Raw genomic sequence first — 22625 nt, forward strand, 5'->3', positions numbered from 1 at the left:
GATGGTGAAATATAATGAGTTCAGAAATCAAAATAAGAAATGGTCTTTTGGTCTTTTACTGGCAAGGGGCTCAGATGATAACAATTCATAATATAATAGGGCTCTTACAGTTCTCAAATAATCATTACAACCACTCTACAATAATAATAGCTAACCCTTATAGCGTACCCACGACCCGCCAGGAACATATATGTTCATACACACATACACGCTCATTGAATTCTTTAAAAACCACCCTATAAAATAGGAATCTTATTTAATTACCTTGTTAAAATAATAATTAGAATCCTTAAAGACAAGGTATCTAGGCAGAGAGAGGTAAATAACCTTCTACAAGTTATTGAAATGGCAGAACCAAGCTATAAACCCAGGAGGTCTGACTCCCAAGCTCATGCATGTTCTGTTGTCTCTAGAAATAAACATTATTTAAGAAGCGCAATTCAAGGTCACACAGTCAGCCTGTGTTAGAGCTGGGCTCAAATCCTGTCTCCTGCTTCCCACTCCCACGTTCTTCCCACTCTCTCTTACAGTCAGAGAGATGACCACCTAAACAAAAGTAAATTAATAACCAACGAAAAAGACAATGCAAAATAAGCAAAACACAATAATGTTCCTTGAAAACACAGAGCAGGAAAATGCAGATTAGGCCCCAAAGCAAACTCAACAGCCCATCTTTGTTCCTGTCTTCCCTACACAGTGAGAAGACTCAGAAGAAGAAATTTTCATTTTCATATCAGACGTTAAGGACTTTATTTAGTGAAAAATCTAGATCATCTCTTCTGATTTATTGCATCTTTGACATTCTAAACAACAGCTCAGTAAAGACATATTCCTTCCTCCACAATGAAATACTCACACAGCAAACACGCACTCCCTAAGAAGGCAGGCTGGCTTACCTACTTCTACAGGTTTGCTGGACAGAGCCGAGAAAGTGAGATACGTCACGTAGCAGCTTATGAGCCCTGACTGTAGTAACCCCGAATGGGGCTGTCCTGGAAAATCAAAGTGACAGATTTTAACACAGTGTTTTAAATTTCAAAAATAAGAAAGCCTAAAAAAATAGGTGCCCATCCCCAAATGATACTCCTCAAACTTGGGCCCCCATCTTTAAAGGAAAGAAGACGTCAATAACATTTTCCAAACAACACTAAAAAGACAGGGAAGGGGATGGAATTATACACTGAGCTTAACTGTGTTATTTTAGAGAAGCCAGGTTCTGCCGAGTTCTCCACCACCACGTTATTTTAAAAAGAGCTGTACTTAAACATACTGCCTAGTCCTGAGGTTCGTGAACACTAGCTCTTAAATCTTCAGACCTCAGAAGAAAATTCACCATCATTATTTGTGAGACCACGTGGCTTAGTGAAGAAAATGGGAGACAGATTTCATAGGGCATGGATTCCAGATTTTCCAAAGCTATCAGACACTTAAAGTCCATGATAGTGGAAAAAAGCTCGACCTATCAATACACCAAAAAAAGAAAACCCAAAAACCTTTGGGAATACCAGTTCAGGTCAAAGAAGAAGGCACTAGGGCTCAGCATTCATTGAGGGAAGAGCTTTCATATGTTATAATATTTAAATTAAACTGCTTCAATCATTCAGAGTAACCAGGATATGACAAAAAGGATTTATCATTTGTTGGTGGAATTTTCAACCACCTGCCTACACGAAAGGATTTTGTTCATCCAGTCTTCCCTCTGATTAAATTTGTTTCGAGTTTTAATTACTAAATTGTACTACCAGGGAGCCTGGGTGGTTCAGCCAGTTAAGCGTCTGCCTTCAGCTTGGGTCATGATCCCAGGGTTCTGGGATTGAGCCTCACATCAGGCTCCCTGCTGATCTGGAAGTCTGCTTCTCCTTCTCCCTCTGCCCCCCACTCATGCTTGCCCCCCCCCAAAATAAATAAAATCTTTAAAAAATAAATAAATAAAAATAAAATAAATTGTACTAACCAATAAAGCTTTAGAAATAGTCTTTTATAATGTTGCTCTTTGGCACGGGAATAAGATTAACTTTAGCAACTAACGGCATTAAGCCAAATATTTCAAAATATTATAACTATTTTAAAAAATAGGATTTAACCCAAATGGTAGTTTAATCTGAATACTAGTATGTTTTAGGAGATTCTTAACTGATCAGTTAAAGGGACTAGGAGATTAGGACTCTCAATTTCAGTAATGTACTTGAAATTTTCAGTACCAGAAAACCTTTAAATTATTCAATACTAGTTCACTTTTTTTTAAGTTTATTTACTTAATTTTGTAATCTCTATACCCAACATGAGACCTGAACTCATGACCCCGAGATCGAGAGTCACACACTCTTCTAATTGGGATGGAGTCAGCCAGGCACCCCAAGACTGGTTCACTTTTTAAATCACCATTTTAGAAATGATTTGAGGGGCTACAAATTACTGGCCACCTTTTCCTTTTCCTATTAGAAACCTGGATATCATTTGCATTTCATCACCTGTAGAGTAAGATACCTTCAAGAAAATTAGACCATGAATACTTCTTTCTATAAGCAAAGGTGGTATTCTGGCTTAAGACATCAGAAATTGTTTATAAAGGAGAACTCAAGCCTGTACTTTCTAAAGCACTTTCAAATCCCATTATTTCTTTCTTTTCGCCTTTGTGGGTTTTTTGTTTGTTTTTAAGTAAGCTCTATGCCCAACGTGGGGCTCGAACTCATGACCCCGAGATCAAGAGTCACATGCTCTACTGACTGAGACAGGCGCCCCTCCTCCATTTGTCTTTGAAACAACCTTGAGCCAGGAAGGTTTACAGATTTCTGTTGGCTTTGCTGAGAAAGGACTTGGGCCTGAGGAAGGTTAGCTCGTGGGGCCAGCTGCTGGCTCAGCCAGACTGGATTTCCTGCTTCTTGACTCCTAGACCACACGGTCCCTGACTTCTGACCCAGAGGCCTTGGGTGAAAGATGAGTCCAGAAAGAGCTCCTTCTGGAGCCTTCTCATTCAAGTTTTACACAGGGATTATAGGGAAGAACTGAATATACACTCAAGCCATCTTCCATTTAACGGCTCCTTGTAATACATTATTTAATAATGGTAGCATCTATCTTCCTATTTATTGACTTCACTATGTTCACATCTCTCTTGACAGGGGGCGTGCCAAGTATCACATTCAGCCCAAGTGTGCGACATGAAGAGGAGACTGCAGTCCCACCCTTCCTCTGGCCGACCTGTCCACGGTAAATTAAGGAAAAGACCATAATTTAAAAACACAACTAAAAACATGAGGTTTTGCTCAAATTTACACACAACAACATATAAATAAGGAGGAAGGGAAAAAACTGTGCTTACGATTTTGGACGCAGGGCAAGATGGCTACCACTGAAATGAGCAGACACAGGCCCCCGTTCAGCCCCAGGAGAATTTTGTTTTCCAGGCAGCCTTCTTTCTGGGTATAAAACACCGCCATCAAAATCAAGCCCCCGGCGGCCACGGAGTACATGACGAGTGTCACGAACGCCAGAGCGGCGTACCACAGCTTGTTGGTAGCCGTGCCTGCAGTCCTGTTTCTCCACGAGCGGGGAGGGGGGGGGAGAGAAGACAAGTCCATGAAGCCCCCGCTCTCCGACCACACTCACCGGCCCGCAGGCTTTCAGGGCGCTCTCAGGCCCAGGCCGTCACACACCCGGTCGTCCCGAACGCCGACCCTCTTACCACAGTGACACACCAGCCAAGGCAGGAGGTGCAGGTAAAACACGCAGACCAGTCTCGGGTCAGGCTCAGAACGTTTTCCAAGCACTAAAGCATTCTGGTTTTATGTGTGTTCAGCAACGAAAATGCACACCCACAGACCGGACTCCCCCCCCCATTCTGAATAGGAAGTACCCTGGGGTCGGCTTCGGCAGGTCTTAAAAAACAGTGGCTCGTAGACGGCGTTCTCCTCACGTGTTCCCACTGCACACGGAGCCCGCACGTGCCGCCGCCTCTCCTCAGGGAGAGAAGCAGCAAGCGACCCTCACTCACAGAAACCCTGGCTGGCCTCGGCCCCTTCAGCGCTCTGCGGCACAGGGGCACCCACAGTGGTACTGCCTCCCCAAAACCATGCCACGCACATGAAGGGAGACTGGGAGGAGAATAAAAGCCGCTAGGAAAGGAGGAGAAATTCTCATGGGATTTACAATAAGAAACTTAAAGAAGAGAGATTAATTTGCTTTCTAGTTTATATAAATATTAAAAAAGGGACGGGAGAAATAAGTGGTGGTTTAACAACCTATAGAAATTAGAACAACAACAAAAAAGAGCGTTCAAAACCACTAAGGACGGACAAGAGGGAGCATGGAGTGAATCACTGTCATCTGCCTTATGATTAAACGGCCCCATTGTAACCACACGCTAACAAACCTTCACAGAGAAAGCAGCTTGCTTAATGTTTTCACAAAACTGGGAAGTATTCAGGCAACTCAGCTAAAATGTTTTAATTATGAAAAAGTTATTGCAGCCAGAGACAAACAGGGAGGAAAGACAGAAATGATAATGACCATCATATTCCTGAAACCAAGCCAGGCGCTCAATGACCACAGAGTTAGTCTAACATAAAAGGCACACAAAGGAAATGACAGAAAATGAGACTTGAGAAATGAAAGAAAAAAAATGCTAAAAGCCAAATGGTAATCAATGACACAGAAACAGAACGCTTCGTTTAGAAAAAGTGAACATGGCTGACCAGTGTGTGGGTGAGGTGGGACTGTTTCTCCCCTGGTCTTCTGGGCTGTTGTTGGCATATGAACGACTTTCTTTCTTTCTCTCTCTTTTTTAAGATTTTATTTATTTATTTATTTGAGAAAGAGAGAAAGAGCACACACAAGCAGGGGGAGGAGCAGAGGGAGAGACAAGCAGAGCCCTCCTCGGGGCGCAGAGCCGGAGGTGGGGCTTGATCCCACGACCCTGAGATCATGACCTGAGCCGAAACCATGAGTCAGACACTTAACCAATTAAGCCACCCAGGCGCCCTGAGAAGAGGAATTTTTTTTTTACAAAAAGAAAACAACTCCTGACTGCAATATTTCTCTCCTGGCTCCCTCCTCCCCCACCATGTCCTCATCACCATCAGCAAAGTCTACGAGTTCCAACTTGGGAACATACCAGATCCTAACTGCTATCATTGTTGCAGCTACAGTCATCTTTTACCTGGATTATCTCCCACAGGCCTCCTTACTTGCAACTCTATCCCTCTCTAATCTTTTCTGGAATTAAAATATACATTGTATCATGTTCTCTGTTTCAAACTCCCGTGATGCCCTTTCATCTCACACAATGACCCCGGAAGCCCAACATGATCTGACCCAATGCCCTCTCCTATCTCACCTCTGGGGCCCACCCCTCAGCACTGGGGTGCAGCACCGAAGATGCCCGTCTGCCCCTCAACAAGCTGGGCATGGGCCCAGCAGAGTCCTGCCTCCATCTCCCCTGCTTCCTTCTGCTTGTGGTTATCTCCCTCACACCTGATCATGAAGCCTTTCCCTGCCCTGCTCTCCCCAAAGCCTGCTCTCTCTCTCTCTCTCTATAAACATGATCTACCCCTGCCTCCTGCCCTCCCCAACAGGAGAAGGTAAGCTCCATAGAGCAGGACCTCACTGTGTTCACTGCTCTTCTCCTGCTGCTGAGTGCCTGGCAAAAACAGCTCATTTTTGCAGACATCCCAAATAGGTGCCATGACTTACTTATCTTTATACTCTGGCACACGCTTAACTACTCCCCAGAAATGTGAATAAACACTAAATGGGAAGAAGCACCTGGAAGGAGATGAGAAAAGGATCAGACAACGGGCACAGTGCGCCAACACGCCAGCGCACGGGCGCCAGGGTGGGCGAGTTGGCTGCACTTGGGCTCAGGACTCGGTAACACCCACCACAATGGAAATTACCAATCTAGCACATGCAGAAGTTGGGTCTTTGTGAGAAACACCTGAATGTACCTTCTACTTTTTGCTATTTCATTTTTGATAAAGAATTGTCACTTCAAATCGCAAAATTTGAGGTAGAAAGAAATAAAACATGTTAAACATCTAATGCAACCATATTATTTTGCAGGTGTGGAAACTGAGGTCAGAGAGGCCGAGTAATATGCCTACGAGGAAACAGTGAACTGGAGGAATGGGGGCACGAACACCTGGAGCCTCCTGGTTTCTGGGCCCAGGGCCTTGGTCCTACTACCACTGTGATCTTTTCCTTCTCAAGAAATTTATTGCGAAGAGAAAACAGAGAAAAAAAGGGAAGAAAAAGCACTTTGGTTGTTCCATTAGGAGTGATGTATTATATTTTCTAGACTAACCTTGTAAACAACAGTCTTTGTTAAAAAACATACCCCCCCCAACTAGTAAGTTAGATTAATTTACCTGAAAATACATTATTGGTGATCTTTCTAGCTTAATCCTAATTTTAGGCAGACAAATCAACTATGAATATGTTGACAAAAGGGATTTTGCTGGGGTATTAGCCTCAACACTGGGACAACAGCAACATCACTTGTTGCAAAGCTCTTAAGCCACTCTTATTGAGTGGTTTCTGGAAGGATTTCATAGCAGCCAAACTCTTCCAAAATGCCTGTTAAAACTTGGCATCAATAATTAGTCCCAGCAAATGGCTTCAAAATCAATCAAAACAGTAAAATAAGAACTGAAGAAGCACAAGTATTCTCAAGAGAACATACTACTTAATGGGCAAATCAGGCACTCACTATTGAAGATGTTATTATTTTAAAAGTTCCCTATTTTGAAGTATGCATTTGAAAATTTTAGGCAAAATTTAGGATGTGCCGTAATCATTTTAAAAACTGACTGTAAGTATTTGGGAACCTACTCCAATATTTACCAAATTATACAATGATAACACTGGCCTTTCACTCACGCACCTCTTGATTTGTTCTCTAAAGAAACAAAACCAAAACCAAAATAAAACTACTACTACTACCAAGCTGAGGAATGTAATCAGAATGAAAAGTATTTTCAGGGGCGCATGGGTGACTCAGTCTTAAGGTTAAGCATCTGCCTTTGGCTCAGGTCATGATGCCAGGGTCCTCCCAGCAGGGAGCCTGCTCCCTCTGCTTGTGCTCTCTCTCTGTCAAATAAATAAATAAAATCTTTAAAAAAAAGAAAGAGGGGAGCCTGGGTGGCACAGCGGTTAAGCGTCTGCCTTCGGCTCAGGGCGTGATCCTGGTGTTCTGGGATCGAGCCCCACATCAGGCTCCTCTGCTAGGAGCCTGCTTCTTCCTCTCCCACTCCCCCTGCTTGTGTTCCCTCTCTTGCTGGCTGTCTCTATCTCTGTCAAATAAATAAATAAAATCTTTAAAAAAAAAAAAAGAAAGAAAGAAAAGTATTTTCAAAGAATTTGGACCATATATTTTGTTTTGTCCACAATAAAAATTAAATTTCAAATTCATACATTACTTTCTGATTTTTTTCCAAAACAGTATAAAATAATATGATACGAATAAAATCTACAAAATAACAAAAGTCTTACTAGGTAAAATAGGTATTTTCATTCATATATTTTTAAAAGATTTCATTTATTTGAGAGCGAGCATGAGTGGAGGGGAGGGCACACAGGGCAAGGGGAGAAGGAGAAGCAGACTCCCTCCTGGGCAGGGAACTTGAGGCTCACACACTCCATCCCAGGGCCCTGAGATCACGACCTAAGCCAAAGTCAGATGCTTAACCGACTGAGCCACCCAGGTGCCCCTTCATTCATATTTTACAAGTAAAGTAAGACAGTGAGCAGTGCAGTAAAGTGCCTTGTCTGGAGTCACAGAGAGCCCACCGGCCTTAGCACTCAAGGGGCTGACCCTTTAGTTGGGCAACTCTAGTTGTCCTTCCCTCCATGTGGCTCAGCAAGAGATAAAACTAGCTATGAATAGTTTGGCATTTCCCACTTATCCTAGGATGTGACTTCCATGTTCAAGGCAGTTAGGAAGACTCTGTATTTTTAAATTCAGGACGGCTCTCTAAGGTAGCACAACAGACCTTCCTAACGAAAGGGTCCTTATACTCTTAGGCAGGTAGAGAAGGAACCAATAAAAATTTAAGTAAACAACTATTCCATTACATATACTTTGCAGAAAGTGTATTTTCAGCTCCAAAGTACTTTTTTTTTTTTTTTTTTAATCTCCTAAGGGTGGAATCCCACGATTAAGTGTGCCCAAGTTTTCGGGCACATACCATTCCAACCGGGGAGCCAGGGCTGAGAAGCACCAGCAATGGGTCTGCCTGCGGCTGAATCACAACAGCGGCCGGCTCAGAGCCGAAGCGAGAGGGCGCGGGAAAAAGCCAAGAAGTGGAAAGAAACGAAATGGAAGAAGGAGAGGTAGAAAGGAGAGAAAAACCGCATGGGAGAGGAGTGAACGAAAAGGTCCCAAGAGCAGGTGTGAAGGGGAAGTGCCGGCAAGCCGTCTGAAGCGTGAGCGGGTGCTGACCCAGCCAGCGCTACTCAGAGTCGAGCCTCCATCGACACCGTCCCGCGGGCGTTTCTCTGAGCAACGGGTGAGTTCACGTGGAAACCTTCCCCACATGCACATACCAGTTCTTGTTCCATTTATGTGCAAACTCCACGAGCAGGATGAGTTGGATGCCTATAAAGATGAAGCCTCCGATGGCTCCCACATAGCGCCAGGCTGCAAAAGAAGACCGTCCAAAAAGAGATGAGGTGATTGTTCCAGTGTTGAGCTCAAAGGAGAGTAACGACTATAGTCCATCTTTACTGTGTTCTCACTGCACCTTTAATTTCCAGGCAATCACGTAAGATGGGTGCCACTATTATACCCACTAGACAGATGAGACAAATCCAGAGTCTATGTAAATCGACAAGCCCCCAGGGCCAGTAAGGGACAGAGCTGGACTGTGAACACAAGCAGTGTGGCTGGGCAGCACCTGAGCTTAACCTCCACACTGCAATCTCCAGATAGCCTAACAGAGGCAGCCATTCATAAAATCAACAATGACCCACAATTTAAAAGTAGAAACACATACATTATGAGGTAAAAAGGCTTCAGATTGTATTGCCTAGGGAGCCACCACAGACTAGTAGGGAAATGAGGTTCAGAAGGGACTCAGATGCACTTCTCTGCGACAAGGACGCTCTAACCTTGAATGAGCCAGGTCACTCCTCTGGGTCACAGCTTATCTATAAAAATGCCCAAGCTGCACTAGAGGACTGCTAGGCCCCCTTCCCATCCTAAATCTACCGTTTTCATACCTAAAAGTGTACCCGTGGGGAACAGAAAACTTGCTAACAGCATTTTAGGAAAAAACAAGACTTAGATACAACTTCTTAAGCACTACATAAAACTAGTATGACCCTAGGGGCACCTAGGTGGCTCGGTCAGTGAAGCATCTGCCTTCAGCTCAGGGCATGATCCCAGGGTCCTGGGATGGAGACATGGGGCTCCCTGCTAAGTGAGGAGCCGGCTTCTCCCTCTGCTTCTGCCCCTCCCACCCAGCTCATGAGTGTATGCTCTCTCTCTCTCAAAGGAATAAATAAAATCCTTAAAAACAAAAACTAGTATGACCCTAAAAACTAGCCGGATCCTAGTGACCATCTGAGGGACTGTGGGCTGTTCCTTATGGACTGACACAGCATGAATGTTTTTACTACCTGAACTGAAAAATGAATTCTTTGGGTTAAAACAATGCTTTGAACCACTGAAATTCAGGCTTTTCCCCCTCCCTGACTCTTATGAAAAAAGGCCCCTGTTTCAGGTATGAGTAAAGGCTTCAAATTAAATTAATTTTGGTAAATTCTGTGAAAGAGAGACATAATTCAATGTTATACAGTTTCACGTAAGGTAAGTTTAGAAGTAGGAGTGGAGGAAGCCTCTCTGATCTGATCCCATCATAGCTGCGGCAGATCTGAAGCTGTTGAGAATCCCGGTGTTGGGTGTAGGCGGATTTCCTGGGCAGTGCTCAGAAAGAACGAGGCCTCCCTGGGCCTATTCAAACAGGGCTGATGGTGTCACGCTGACATGCTAAACTGGTTTTCAAACAAATTTGAAGTGCCCCATTTTCCCTTCAGGCCAACACCCTTAAAATTATCATTTGAATTCTCCAGGCTGCAGAGTAAGACCCTGCCAGAAAGGGAGGGAATAGGGGGGCAATCAAGAGGGAGTGGGGGGAGAGGCGGGAATAGGAAGAGAAGAGGGTGGAAGAAGTATGGGCAGGTAAGGAGGGAATTTTTTATTAAACCACAAGAAAATCACTAATTCAAAATACCAAAGGCACCCTGGACTCAGTTTGCAATGATTTTACAAAATGGTAAGAACAAAATAAACAGGTACCCCAAATACCCCAACTGTACCATTCAGAAAGGTCTCCTGATCTGGAATGAAGAAAGCTCCCGAGCACATGGCCGCCAGCAGCAGAAGTTTAAAGAACCAAAAGCTGGAAGGGGGGGGTAAAAAAAAGAGGAAATGTATTTAAATGATATTCATGGAAGGACAAAAGAGCTCTTAGAAGGTAAGCACGGAAGCCCATGTTTCTGCAGTTGGTACTGTTCCTTCCAAATCGAGGGGAAGTAATTAAGTGACTGGAGACTGCCTTTTCCCATAATTAGACCAACTCAGTGTGGCCTCTGATTGTGTAAAACACCACTTTGTGTGTGTGTGGGGGGGGGTGTTGTAGGGACAGGACACAAGAAATAAAAACTCCTGTCTCTGCTGCAACTCCCATTGTGGTACTAAGTGTTACAAATAGGATTCAGAGTTCTTAGGCCACTGAGGGGTGACAAGTCCCACCTTCCCTAAAGTCAGTGTCAATAATTTCCAGTAGAGAAAGAGCAGTTAGATGGTCTGATGAGTACTAGACATCGAGGAACAGTGTCCTAAGTATCAGGAAAGGGCAAACTACCCAGCCCCGCCCCCGAAGACTAAAGACTTACCCGTTATGAATATGAGCTCTACAACCCTTGCTGCTGTTGATATTCAAGGTCAGGAGGCAGAAGATGAAGAAGAAACAGGCCATTCCAAAGCAGACTCTATACACCGCAGAATACCCCACCAGCTTCTCACAAGTGTCACCAGCTTTAATGCCTTTACAAATATCTTCGTAAAATGGAATCTGAGGAAAGAGAAAAAAGTTGTCCATTTTAAAACTGGGTAAAGACGGGGCACCTGGCTGGCTCAGTCGGAAGAGCATGTGACTCTTGATCTTGGGGTGGCGGGGTTGAGACCCATGCTGGGTGTAGAGATTACATCATAAATAAACAAACAAAGAAACAAACAAACCGACTTCTAAAAAATAATAATAAAATAAAGCCAGGTAAAGACAGGCTGTCATGAAGTGTTTGTTCAGCCTACAAGTCAAAATCCAACGTGGAAATGCACTTTGTGCACAGAGAAATGCAGGCTGAGAAAAAAGTCCCGCTTCCAAAGGCTTATTCTTAATTTTCTTTGAATCTTTTTTAAAGACATAGTGCTATAATGTACCACTTCACCTTTACTTAGCCTAAATGAATTCTGAAATCTAGCATTAGAATTTTAAAAAATTATACTTGTAAATACATGGATATATTTTTCTTGAAATGCATATATAGAATAAAAAGTGAAAGTCTTCCTTCACTCCCACCCCAAAATATCACTTCTCTCCTCAAGAGTTAACAATTTGGTGGGTATTTTTATTAGTTTACGAGTGTGTCCCCATCCCCAATACTCATTCATAATACACCCACATACATACACATACACTTGTATGGTGCCATATATACAGTAAATAAGCAAACAACTTGGTTAAATGAAAGACTCTACATATTGTTCTACAGTAGGTTTTTTCCCAATTAACAATAAGCCGTGGAGATCTTTCTCTATTAATTATACATAAAATTCCGGTCTACTTTTTAACCATTATTTAATATTTTATAGTAAGAATAGATCAAAATTGATAAGCATTCCCACAGTGAACATGCTGGGGAGGATTTTTTATTTTCTGTTATTTGTGTTTTTTTGCTATTACACACACTGACTCAATCAACACTGTTACGCATGCTTCCTTGTCCACGTACCATTATTTATATGGGATAGACTGCCGACACAGAAATGGAATCAAATTTTAAAGTTTCAAGTGGTAAATTCAAACCATGCTTTCAAAGACTGCACCAATTTATATCTCATCAGTAATATCTGAGACTGCTCATATTTCCAAGTTGAACATCCAATTTAAAGATAATATAAAGGTTCAGAACAAATGGCCCCAAGATAAGGCACTTTGGTATGTGAATTGAGACTCAAAAAAAACTTTGACCTTTCCTGCTAATTGCCTAAAAAAAATTTAGATGGGGGGGGGGAGAAGAATTTCATAAAGGACCCGCTCCAGGAAGAGAGCTACTGCCATAGAGAAGTACAGCATACTAGGAACTCAGTGTGGTAGACAAGTAGGAATTGAGCAAGGTCTGTTTATAAAAATTCCTCTCTCTGTCCCTTGCTTCTACATGGCCCAGCAAACATTTGTTTACCAAACATTTATTCCTCTTCATCTTCCTGGGAATTGCTTTTCTTCCCTTCCCCCTTCTCCTTAGAGTTCAGGATGACATATCTACCTCATTTTGTCCATCTTTGGAATCTCATGTTTATGAGATTATATGGATTCCACAAAAGTACGAAATTAAGTTTGACTTTCCCAGATTAATCTGCCATGTCAATTTAATTTTTAGACCAGCCAGAAGATTCTTAGAGGGTAGAGAAAAATTTTCCTTCCCAACAATAAAAAACACTACTTGTTTCAATGTCCATCTTCCTCATTACAAGTAAGGTTCACAACTTCTGTTAAATTTATGGCTATCTGTATTTTTCTCTGTGAACTGGATGTTAACTGGGCTTTTATTTTTTTATTCACCGGCATTCTTTATGAGTCTTAATCTTCTGATAAAGGTTGACAATGGTTTATTCTAGTCCAACTAAAAGGTTTCAATGTAAAATCTATGCATATTATCAGAATAATAGAAATCTTACATAATGAGAATAAGCAGGATATTTCTACTAATGTTGGAAAATAAAGATTTAGTCAGTGGTTAAAAAAAAAACCTTGTTTCTTATTAACATTGTTAATAACATTCTTATTAACATTAAATTTGAACATTCTTCAGAACAAAAAATAAGTTGAAAATCACACCGTAACTGTTATTCAGAAGACAAAAAATATTGCAGAGGAAAAAAATGACACAAGGTGGAAGTAAAATTGAACCATGACCATTTAGTTTTATCCTCAGAAAAGATCTTAACCAACAGTAACTGAGGCTATTCAGATTTCCATAAGCAAAAAGACTACATTTAACCAGAGTTCATTTTCTTGAATGAGGATTCCCTCCCCTCAGAAAAGGTCCATAGTCATTACTACACCCTAATCTGAAACATGTTTTTCTAAAACATGTTTTTTCGAGTTAGTGCCTCAGGCAAAAACGCGTTGCTGCTGAGACCCAATTAAGTATAGCTCCTCGTTTGTGAAGAGATAGATATGAAAGATTTTATTTAAAAAAATGTCAAATATTTTGTATAGTCACAAAGTTTCTGCAACTGCAATTTTTTTTTTTTTAGATCCAATCAAGATGTAAATGCATAGAGAGAGACACTACTGTATTTCTGAACAGGCTACAAAACAAAGTAGCAGACATGTAGGATTGCCAGATAAAATACAAAATATGTAGTTAAATTTGAATTTTGAATAAACAATGACTAATTGTTTAGTATAAGTATGTCTGCAGGAGTGCTGACAGTAATGACTCCTCACTTGATGATCTCTCTTGGGGTCCCTTGAAGATTAATATACATAGCTTAGAAATGTCTGCCAAGCCTAGGATAGGGGTTGGGGGGAAGGCTTGTTTTGGCCTCCTGTGAATCTGTTCGATATAACATGGTTTTTCCCTTCCTGAGGCACAGGTGGTGCCACAAGATCTAATTAAATGCTGGCTGTCAATTAGGTGCACGCAAACCTTCTGATCTCACTATAGTACCCTTCTGCATGTCCCCTCACACCGTAAAATCTGGATTAAGGTCTGGACTTTGCAGAGAATAACTGTGCAGCTGCTGTGGATCTATCCCCTGCCAGATCCGCCCCCCATTCCTGCCTTGCCCCCACTGTCAATAAGATACCTAGTTGCTTGGTTCATTTTCCAGTCTCAAAATTGCCTTCTTAGTTTGGGGAATACTTTACTGTTCCTCTCCTACCTTCTAACAATGCCCCATACAATATTTGGGACAACTGATACTAAATATTGCATGAGACATACTTACACTAAAAAAACCATTCCCGGGCACAAGACAAAGCTCAAAAAAATTCAGGGTCTCGTTGCAAGGGGCCAGGTGTACGCTATGCTAAGAAGTCTGGCCCCCATCCTTAGGCAAGAGAAAACAACGATTTAAGCTACAATGTGGAGGACAGATTGGGAAGGTGACCAGTTTCAGGCAGGAGGATAGGTTGAAAGGCCACTGGTTTAATAGTCCAGGTAATGGATGAAGAAGGTAAACCACTGGCAGGGAGACCAGAAATTCTGTAGGTAGAGGTCATAGTTGGTAGGGCTATACGGAAGACAAGAATGAAGAGAAGGAGGGGAGCAGGTGCTATTTGGTGGGGAGTAGGGCTGGCAGAGGACAAAAAGTGGAACTAGAAGAACAGATCAGGAATTTGTGTTAACATATAGGGTTGGAAGCACCCTGGGGCATACCAGTGAGAATGTCTGGTCTGGAAATTGCTTCAGGACAACAATAAGAACTAGACATGAGGGGGCGCCTGGGTGGCACAGCAGTTAAGCGCCTGCCTTCGGCTCAGGGCGTGATCCCGGCGTTACGGGATCGAGCCCCACATCAGGCTCCTCCGCTATGAGCCTGCTTCTTCCTCTCCCACTCCCCCTGCTTGTGTTCCCTCTCTTGCTGGCTGTCTCTATCTCTGTCAAATAAATAAATAAAATCTTTAAAAAAAAAAAAAAAAGAACTAGACATGAGGACACAGGAAGGAGCCCCATGCAGGTAATGAGAGAAGTCAGCAAGTGCTTTCTGAAGGAGTCTGAGTTTTTAGCTGTGTTTTACCATGAGTGAGCAAACTCACAGGGTTAAAATCTTCAGATATTCAACATCCAAAACCAAATAATCCAATTAAAAACTGGGCAGAAGACAAGAATAGACATTTCTCCAAGGAAGACAGACAGATGAAAAGATGCTCATCATCACTTACCATCAGGGAAACTACAAATCAAAACCACAATGAGCTATCACCTCACACCTGTCAGAATAGCTAAAATCAACACCACAAGAAAAACAGGTGTTGGTGAGGATGTGGAGAAAAAAGAACCCTTGTGCACTATTGGTAGGAATGCAAACTGGTGCAGCCACTCTGGAAAACAGAGGTTCCTCAAAAAGTTAAAAATAGAACCACCCTATGATCCAGCAATCACAGTCCTGGGTGTTTTCCCAAAGAATACAAAAATACTAATCCAAAGGGATACGTGCATCTCTATGTTTAGAGCAGCATTATCTACAACAGCCAAATTATGGATGCAGCCCAAGTGTCCGTCAATAGATGAATGCATAAAGAAGAGGTGGTATGAATATATGTATACATATATATACGTGCGTGCATATACACATATGTACACACATACATATATGCACAACAGATTATTATTCAGCCATAAAAAAGAATGAAACCCTGTCAGCTGCAATGACATGGATGGAGCTAGAGAGCATCATGCTAAGCAGAATCAGTCAGTCAGGAATTTAAGAAACAAAGCAAATGAGCAAAGGGGAAAAAAAAAAAAAAAAGGAGAGAGAGACAAACCAAGAAGCAGACCCTGAACTACAGAGAACAAACTGATGGTTTCCAGAGGGGGGGGGGGTTGCGTTAAATAGGTGATGGGGATTAAAGAGTGCAGTTGTCATGAAATGAGTGCAGGGTGATGTATGGAAGTGTTGAATCACTGTATTATACACCTGAAATTAATATAACACTGTATCGTAACTAGCTGCAATTAAAATAAAAACTTAATTTAAAAAATATTTTCAAAAATAAATAAATAATAGAGGCTCCTGGGTGGCTCCGTTAGTTAAGCATCTTGATTTCTGCTCAGGTCATGATCTCAGGGTCCTGCGATTGAGCCCAATGGCAGGCTCCCTGCTCCACAGTGGGCTTCTCCCTCTCCCTCTGCTAGCACGCATGCATTCTCTCTCTCTCTCTCAAATAAATATGCAAATCTTAAAAAAATAAATTGATAGATAGAAAATAATAAATTCTTCAGAGAGTGACATAATGGGAGATCCCACAGAAAGTGAATGTTTCAGAACCTTTAGCGAGAAACAAAAGCTATACCCATATTAAGTAATATGGTAACAAATAGGTATTATCGCTTTAAATCTGTAAAAGCTATCTTGATGGAGGTATGACACCACCTCACTTATCAGGCTGTTTTATTTATATGGGATTTATTGCTCTACAATATTCATTCGACTTTTTTCCTCCCTCCCTTCTCTCTTCTACTCAATCAGCAAAACGAATTCCTGACGTCTTCCTCTCCCCCCAACTATAATACATGCAAGTCAGTACCCCTTTCATCTCTACCAGCCCATCTTTTACCTTCGTTCCCCCCTCCCCCCAACCCTCCTCATACCCATTTCAATGAGAATGCTAATGCCAGCAGAGCCTAAACTTCCATTCTACCATCCCCCCAAAATCCCCTCCCTTGTTTACTCCCAGAGGCTCTCAGGCTCATCAAAGGGTGAGTATGTGGCACTGACTATTTCATCCAAAATAAAAGTAGCCAAACAATCCTTGCTCCGTGTACTAAGACCTGCCTTATGTTCTGTGGGTGACTTAGTCATTTAGTTCTCAGTAAGTGGTGAGTATTTTTAGGCAAAGAACCTCTATGTTGAGCAAGCCAATAGAATTTACCAAGGGGAATTTGCTCTGGTTAAATATTTGCTGCTCCAAGCTCCATCCCAGTTTTAGAAAAAGAAAACACACATCACACACAGACTCCACACTGTCGGGTGAAGACGACGGGCCTGCTCAGGGTGTTGCCTCTTTAAGTCTGGCTCTGGGCATCCAAGGACACTACATCTATGTTGGTTCTGTAGGGACCTGTGGGCAAGAGGTTTCCTTTCAACCCTCAAGACAGCCAAACTCAAAGCCATCAAATTATCAGTAAGAATAAACAAGGACTCAGTGGACTTCCAACCTAACTCCACTACTAACCTGAGCAAATTCCACAATCTCTCTGAGTCTCAATTTCCCTATTTGTACAACAAAATAATATTGCCACCACCTTATGAAGTTGTCCTGAGAATTAAATCAGTCAATCCTTATAAAGTGCTTGCCATGGTTTCTAATCCTTAATAGCTATTAAGTAAACTTCCTGAAGTGCCTGGGAAAGCATGTGACTCTCGGTCTTCAAGCCCCACGCTGGGCAAGGGGCCTACTTAAAAACAACCCCCCCCTCACAGTAAATTTCCTTAAATTCTAAGGTGCTATCTATTTATAAAAACAACTTTTGGGGGAGGGAATCAGCACATTATATGAATGTCTGACGGGTTCCTGCATTCTGATTTAGACATGGGGGGAATAAGCATCTTAGAAATCAGCAGATGTTCTATTCACTACCAAGGATTCATATTGCAATAGTCACCACTCAAAAAAATATATATATCTGAACTCCCAAATCAGGGGAGATATTTTCAAAACATCCGCATAAGTATTAAGTGCAAAGAGATGGAAGCTAGAAGAAAATCCACATAATTTTTCCTATACGGGAGAGATGCTAGCTATGCTCCCCAAATAATTTCTACCTCAGATTAATAAATATAAAAAAACCACCGAAGAGCCACAGAAAGGCCCACATAACGCTCCGGCTGGCCAGGGACCCAGATGCAGCAAACCTACAAGTAGAGACTTCAGGAGGGTTCTTACAGAAACGGAGAGGAGGAGGATGAGAGTGGTACCCCTCCAATGGGAAGTGTTATTTGGGAGAGATAAGAAAATGGTACATTCTTACATTCTGTCAGATTTTTAGAAGGCTATAGGAATCCAAGGTGCCAAGAGAGCTTTGGGCAGGTTGGCTAGGGTAACAGCATGAAAACTAGAAGAACTGGATCTGCAACTTCTGTTGACAATCCCTTACTTGAACTTGAATTTCAGAACCAGAGCCTCTTTCTGTCTGCCCCTCCTCTTTCTGGAATTGTACTTATCTTCAAACTTCCTAAGACGATTTGTTGTTCTCTGTGGAACAACAGGTCCGTGCCAGTGACAACTGTCTGCTACCCACCGAGGGAGAGGAGCTATGAAACGGGGAATCCTGAGGCCAGCTTCCGTGCTCCTGGGGACTGGGGACCACCTATAGGCTCATTCCTCTGAGGCCCTTTTTGGGATGGGAGGGGGCGATTTAAAATCAGTACCAACAACCAATGCCTGCTTCTCTTTTGTGCGGGTTTCTAAGTACTTTTAAGAGGCAAGTCTACAACTCTCATTATTAAAAGCCACAAGAAGAACTAAATTTACACAGTCTAGTTTCATCTGACCCCGTCACCTCTGAAATCAGGAACCCAATGCTCCCAACGGTAACTCTGCTGAATCTCAGAAGCATGAGACGAGACAAGCATGAGTGCTCACAACTCCTTCACCACAAGCATTTCATCAGGATCGAGCAGCCACAAATTTGATTAGACGGAAGACAACTCTGATCCAACTGTAAACAAAAAGCTTTCAATCCAAACAAGACAATTCCCAGAGGGCTGACTAATTTTGATGGAATGAAGGGATCTTCCACACGTTGGGGCACAACGACCAACTGATGTCAATCTCTGTAAGAGAATTGGTTAACATCAAAGGTGCAATGTACAAACTAAACCATGCCAGTAACCGGTCTTGAATGAGAAGTCAGTCAATCCCAGCGAAAACTTATGTAACTCTTCAGTCAGGCAAAGCATTTGGGGCCAGGGAATGGGTAGGTCCCGTTTGCTGAGTTGGGGTAAGCCTACAAAGAGAGGCAGAGGAACTCAGGTGTAGGAATCCTGGTTTCTAGCTTGAAAAGCTGATCCAATGGATGACCAGTGGGAAACAGGAATCATAAAAGAGCAGTTTCAAAGTGGTGGGGCAATACTTCATTTAAAAGCAAACTGCAGGGGCGCCTGGGTGGCTCAGTCAGTTAAGTGTCTGCCTTCAACTCAGCTCATGATCCCAGGTCGTGGGACTGAGCCCCAGGGTGGGCTCCCTACTCGGCTCTGCCTGCCACTCCCCTTGCTTGTGTGTGCACCTACGCGCGCTCTCTGACAAATGAATAAATAAAAATCTTTTTTTAAAAAACTGCACTGGAGGTGCCTGTGTGGAGGGGAAGCGTGAGCAGGTGGCTAAGCAAGCGCGCGGCACTCCAGGAAGGGAGCCGGACCAGACATAGTTTGGTAGACCTGCAGAAAGGGCAGAGGAGCATTCAAGGGCAGGAAGTAAACTCCAAGAGGAATTTGGGGAAGGAGGGCAGGGGGATGGAGGTGGATGGAGGTGGACACGGCCCAGAACCCTGGGGAATACAAATATTGAGGGGCTGGGAAGAAGGAAAAAACTCAAGGAAGAAACTGAAAAGGTACAGAACTGAAGACAAGAATTGGAAGGAGAGGCTTTCCAGAAGCAGAGCGCGGTCAGCAGTGTCAAATACCGCCAATGCGAAGAGGACTGAGAAGTAACACTGGGTTTGGCAGCCTACAGTCATTTGGGACACTGAATCAGAATATTCTCTAGAGCCAGTGGGAGCAGAAGCCAGAATGCAAACGGCTGAGGAGAGAGCCAGGGTCTGTGTACACATCAGGAAGTGAAGCCAGTGGGTTTTTTACCCATGCTCTCTTTCAGGAAACCTAATGGCAAATGCAGGGGTCCAAGGATCATTCCTAAATTTTATTAATTTGTGATTACACAGCAATACATAATTATATGCCTGTTGCCAAGGAAAATGTAAATTACCATAAAGACAGAAAATACAAGGGGCGCCTGGGTGGCTCAGTCGGTTAAGCGGCTGACTCTTGACTTCAGCTCAGGTCACAGTCTCAGGGATTGTGAGATGGACCCCACTTCAGCTCCACACTGGGCACCAGCCTGCTCAAGATTCTCTCTCTCCCTCTGCCCCCCTCCCCCACCTCACGCTCAAGCACGCGTACCCTACCCTCTCCCTCTCTCTCTTTTTCAAAATAAATAAATAGATGAATAGATAAATAAATAATAAAATAAAATATAGACAAAATACAATCCTCTTGCCCATTATTCCGCCAACTCTAATTTGATTGCTTTCCAGAGCTCTGTGTACCTTCTGGACACTTAGCTGGGCTGCTATACACTCCCTGTGTCTTGCAGATGGTCACATGTCTGTACCAACCATAATTCCGTTTCTATTCCCCAAATGGCAGACGTTTAGACTGTTTCTGATTTTTCATAATTATTTCATCAATAATTCATAAATAATGCGTACTGGATATTTTCCCCATTATTCATATTTCTCTCTACACATATAAAACATCAAGGAGGACAGATACCGAGAAGGTAATTTGGGGGTCATAAAGTTAGTACGTTTGAAATTTTACCAGATACTGCCAAGCTCTCCCCAGGGGTTTCTGAGAACTCTAGGTTTGGAGCAGCAGGGAGAGTAGAAGGCAGGCAGAAGAGCCACAGATTCAACTTTCCGAGCCAGGAAATCCCCCACTGGCCCTCTCAGGGTCAGCATCTCAGTCCTCTTTCTGGGGGGTCTTTGCTCACAAGCACTGCAAGGGGGGGGACGGTGGGAATGGAGCCCTCTGGGTCCAAGAAAAAAATCTACACCTAACCCCAGGGACAACTTAAAACTCACTAAAGGACCGCACTTTGTTTTACTGGCAAATAAGTTATAGTCCCCTCTGCCCCTCCCACAGAACACAGGGTCTGAAGGAGTTTGTACCCGTCTCCAGAGAAACAAGGACAGTGAAGAATCACTCGTGAACCCAGAGATGCTGGGGTTTCTCCAACAAGAGGACTAAACATCTCAACAGGCAGAACTTTCTATTCGGATCCCTTAGCAGATGAAGACATGTTTAGAGCCTAAGTGAGCCCCAAATCAGCTGTCTTTGTGAATATGTGGACTTGGAATACAGTGGCGATGTATTACACACAAATTCAGCTGTGTGCTTGACTGTCTTCTATAAAAATTTTTTTAGACCCAGTAAAACTAGAGTTTGCATGTGAAATCTTTTTTCCATACTATACATTACGTCATACAATTAGATATACATTACAGTCCAGAGTTAGTCATTCGCTCATTCATTCACATCTATGTCCAAGTATTGTTCTAGGTTAGGGGAATAGAAGCAGTGAATAAAATGGGTTTAAAAAAATCCATGCTGACAAGAAGCTAACTTTCTGGTGAAAGGCTCTACACACAGAACCATGTGTGCTCTACTTTATGGATATTTCAAGCATTTTCATGGTTAATTTTGACTGTTCATGATTTTTGCCTTAGGTAGGCTATGAGAATCTAATATCCCCCCAAAGACTGGAATCTACCACACCTCTAACTTCAAGTTTCTGAGAGCCCTTAGTCCCCAGTCCTCGTACTGAGGATCATGGCATGGCGGACATTTAGGTTTCTGGCCCAGTATCTTTCCCATTTTCCCATTTACGGGACTTGGGATGGGGAGTCCTCAGCATCAGGGGAACCAAGGTACCCACACACTCATTTTCTACCTCCCCACTTTTTCCTGATCACCAAAACACTTTGTTTGGCTACATAAAGAGAATACAAATTATTTGTATCTGTGAATAATTTACCATTTATTTCAAAAGGCCACGCAGACTAAGACAAATACGGTGTTAAACCTGTCACACTAAATGTATTCTTGCATTATTCTTGTCTTGGTGACCTAGCCTGTGGATGACACATCCCAATTATCTACAACTTAAGCAAGGACTCTGGTGCCCTCGACATAACTTTTAACCACTGAAGTTCTCCCCCCAGGGAGGAGAGATTGACTGCTTATGACATGCATAGGGCCACTGATGATTGAACACAAGAATCAAAAACTCACAGCCTGTGGGTCAAATCCTGCTAGCTTCTATTTATGAAAATAAAGCTTTACTGGAACACAGCCACACTCATTTGTTGGCACACTGTTTTGGTTGCTTTTGCCCTACGACGGCAGAATGTGAGTAGTTGCTAGAGACCACACGGCCCCCAGCCCAGAGAATGTTTTCTAGCTGGCTCTCTACAGGAAAAGTTCACCAGCCTAGACCACCAGGAACAACAGCTAGGGAGTAGTGTACAACTGGCCAATATAAATTAACATCTCAGAGGCAAATGACAAGTGGTGATAACTTACTCTACAGATCAAAGCCAAAGAAGGCGACACCTGGGTGGCTAAGCTGATTAAGCTTAAGCATCTGCCTCTGGCTCAGGTCATGAGTCCTGGGATCAAGTCCCTCATCAGACTCCCTGCTCCGCGGGGAGCCTGCTTCTCCCTCTGCCTGCCGCTCCCCCTGCTTGTGCTCTCTTTCTCTCTCTCTCTGTCAAATAAATAAATAAAATCTTTAAAAATAAATAAATAAAAAACCAAAGGAGGAGCAGAGAGGTCCATTTGGACTGTCTTCTGAGTGTCCCAGGACTCTGCCCCGCCTTCTCACCTCCACGGA

The 22625-nt window shown here is 42.9% G+C and overlaps 1 protein-coding gene across 3 annotated transcripts in view; it reads right to left on the bottom strand.

The window, feature by feature from the left end:
• Positions 1 to 22625, bottom strand: part of SERINC5 (serine incorporator 5) — a 101257-nt gene that overhangs the window by 19248 nt on the left and 59384 nt on the right. For all 3 annotated transcript variants that reach the window (XM_026498719.4, XM_057307328.1, XM_057307327.1), the window contains 5 exons: positions 10894 to 11072; positions 10315 to 10397; positions 8542 to 8635; positions 3323 to 3534; positions 897 to 992 (listed from right to left, as the gene is read on the bottom strand). In XM_026498719.4, the coding sequence (XP_026354504.1) occupies positions 897 to 992; positions 3323 to 3534; positions 8542 to 8635; positions 10315 to 10397; positions 10894 to 11072 (664 nt within the window). The remainder of the gene's footprint in view (positions 1 to 896; positions 993 to 3322; positions 3535 to 8541; positions 8636 to 10314; positions 10398 to 10893; positions 11073 to 22625) is intronic.

Source organism: Ursus arctos, unplaced genomic scaffold (assembly GCF_023065955.2).
Source record: "Ursus arctos isolate Adak ecotype North America unplaced genomic scaffold, UrsArc2.0 scaffold_5, whole genome shotgun sequence".
Classification (NCBI taxonomy): domain Eukaryota; kingdom Metazoa; phylum Chordata; class Mammalia; order Carnivora; family Ursidae; genus Ursus; species Ursus arctos.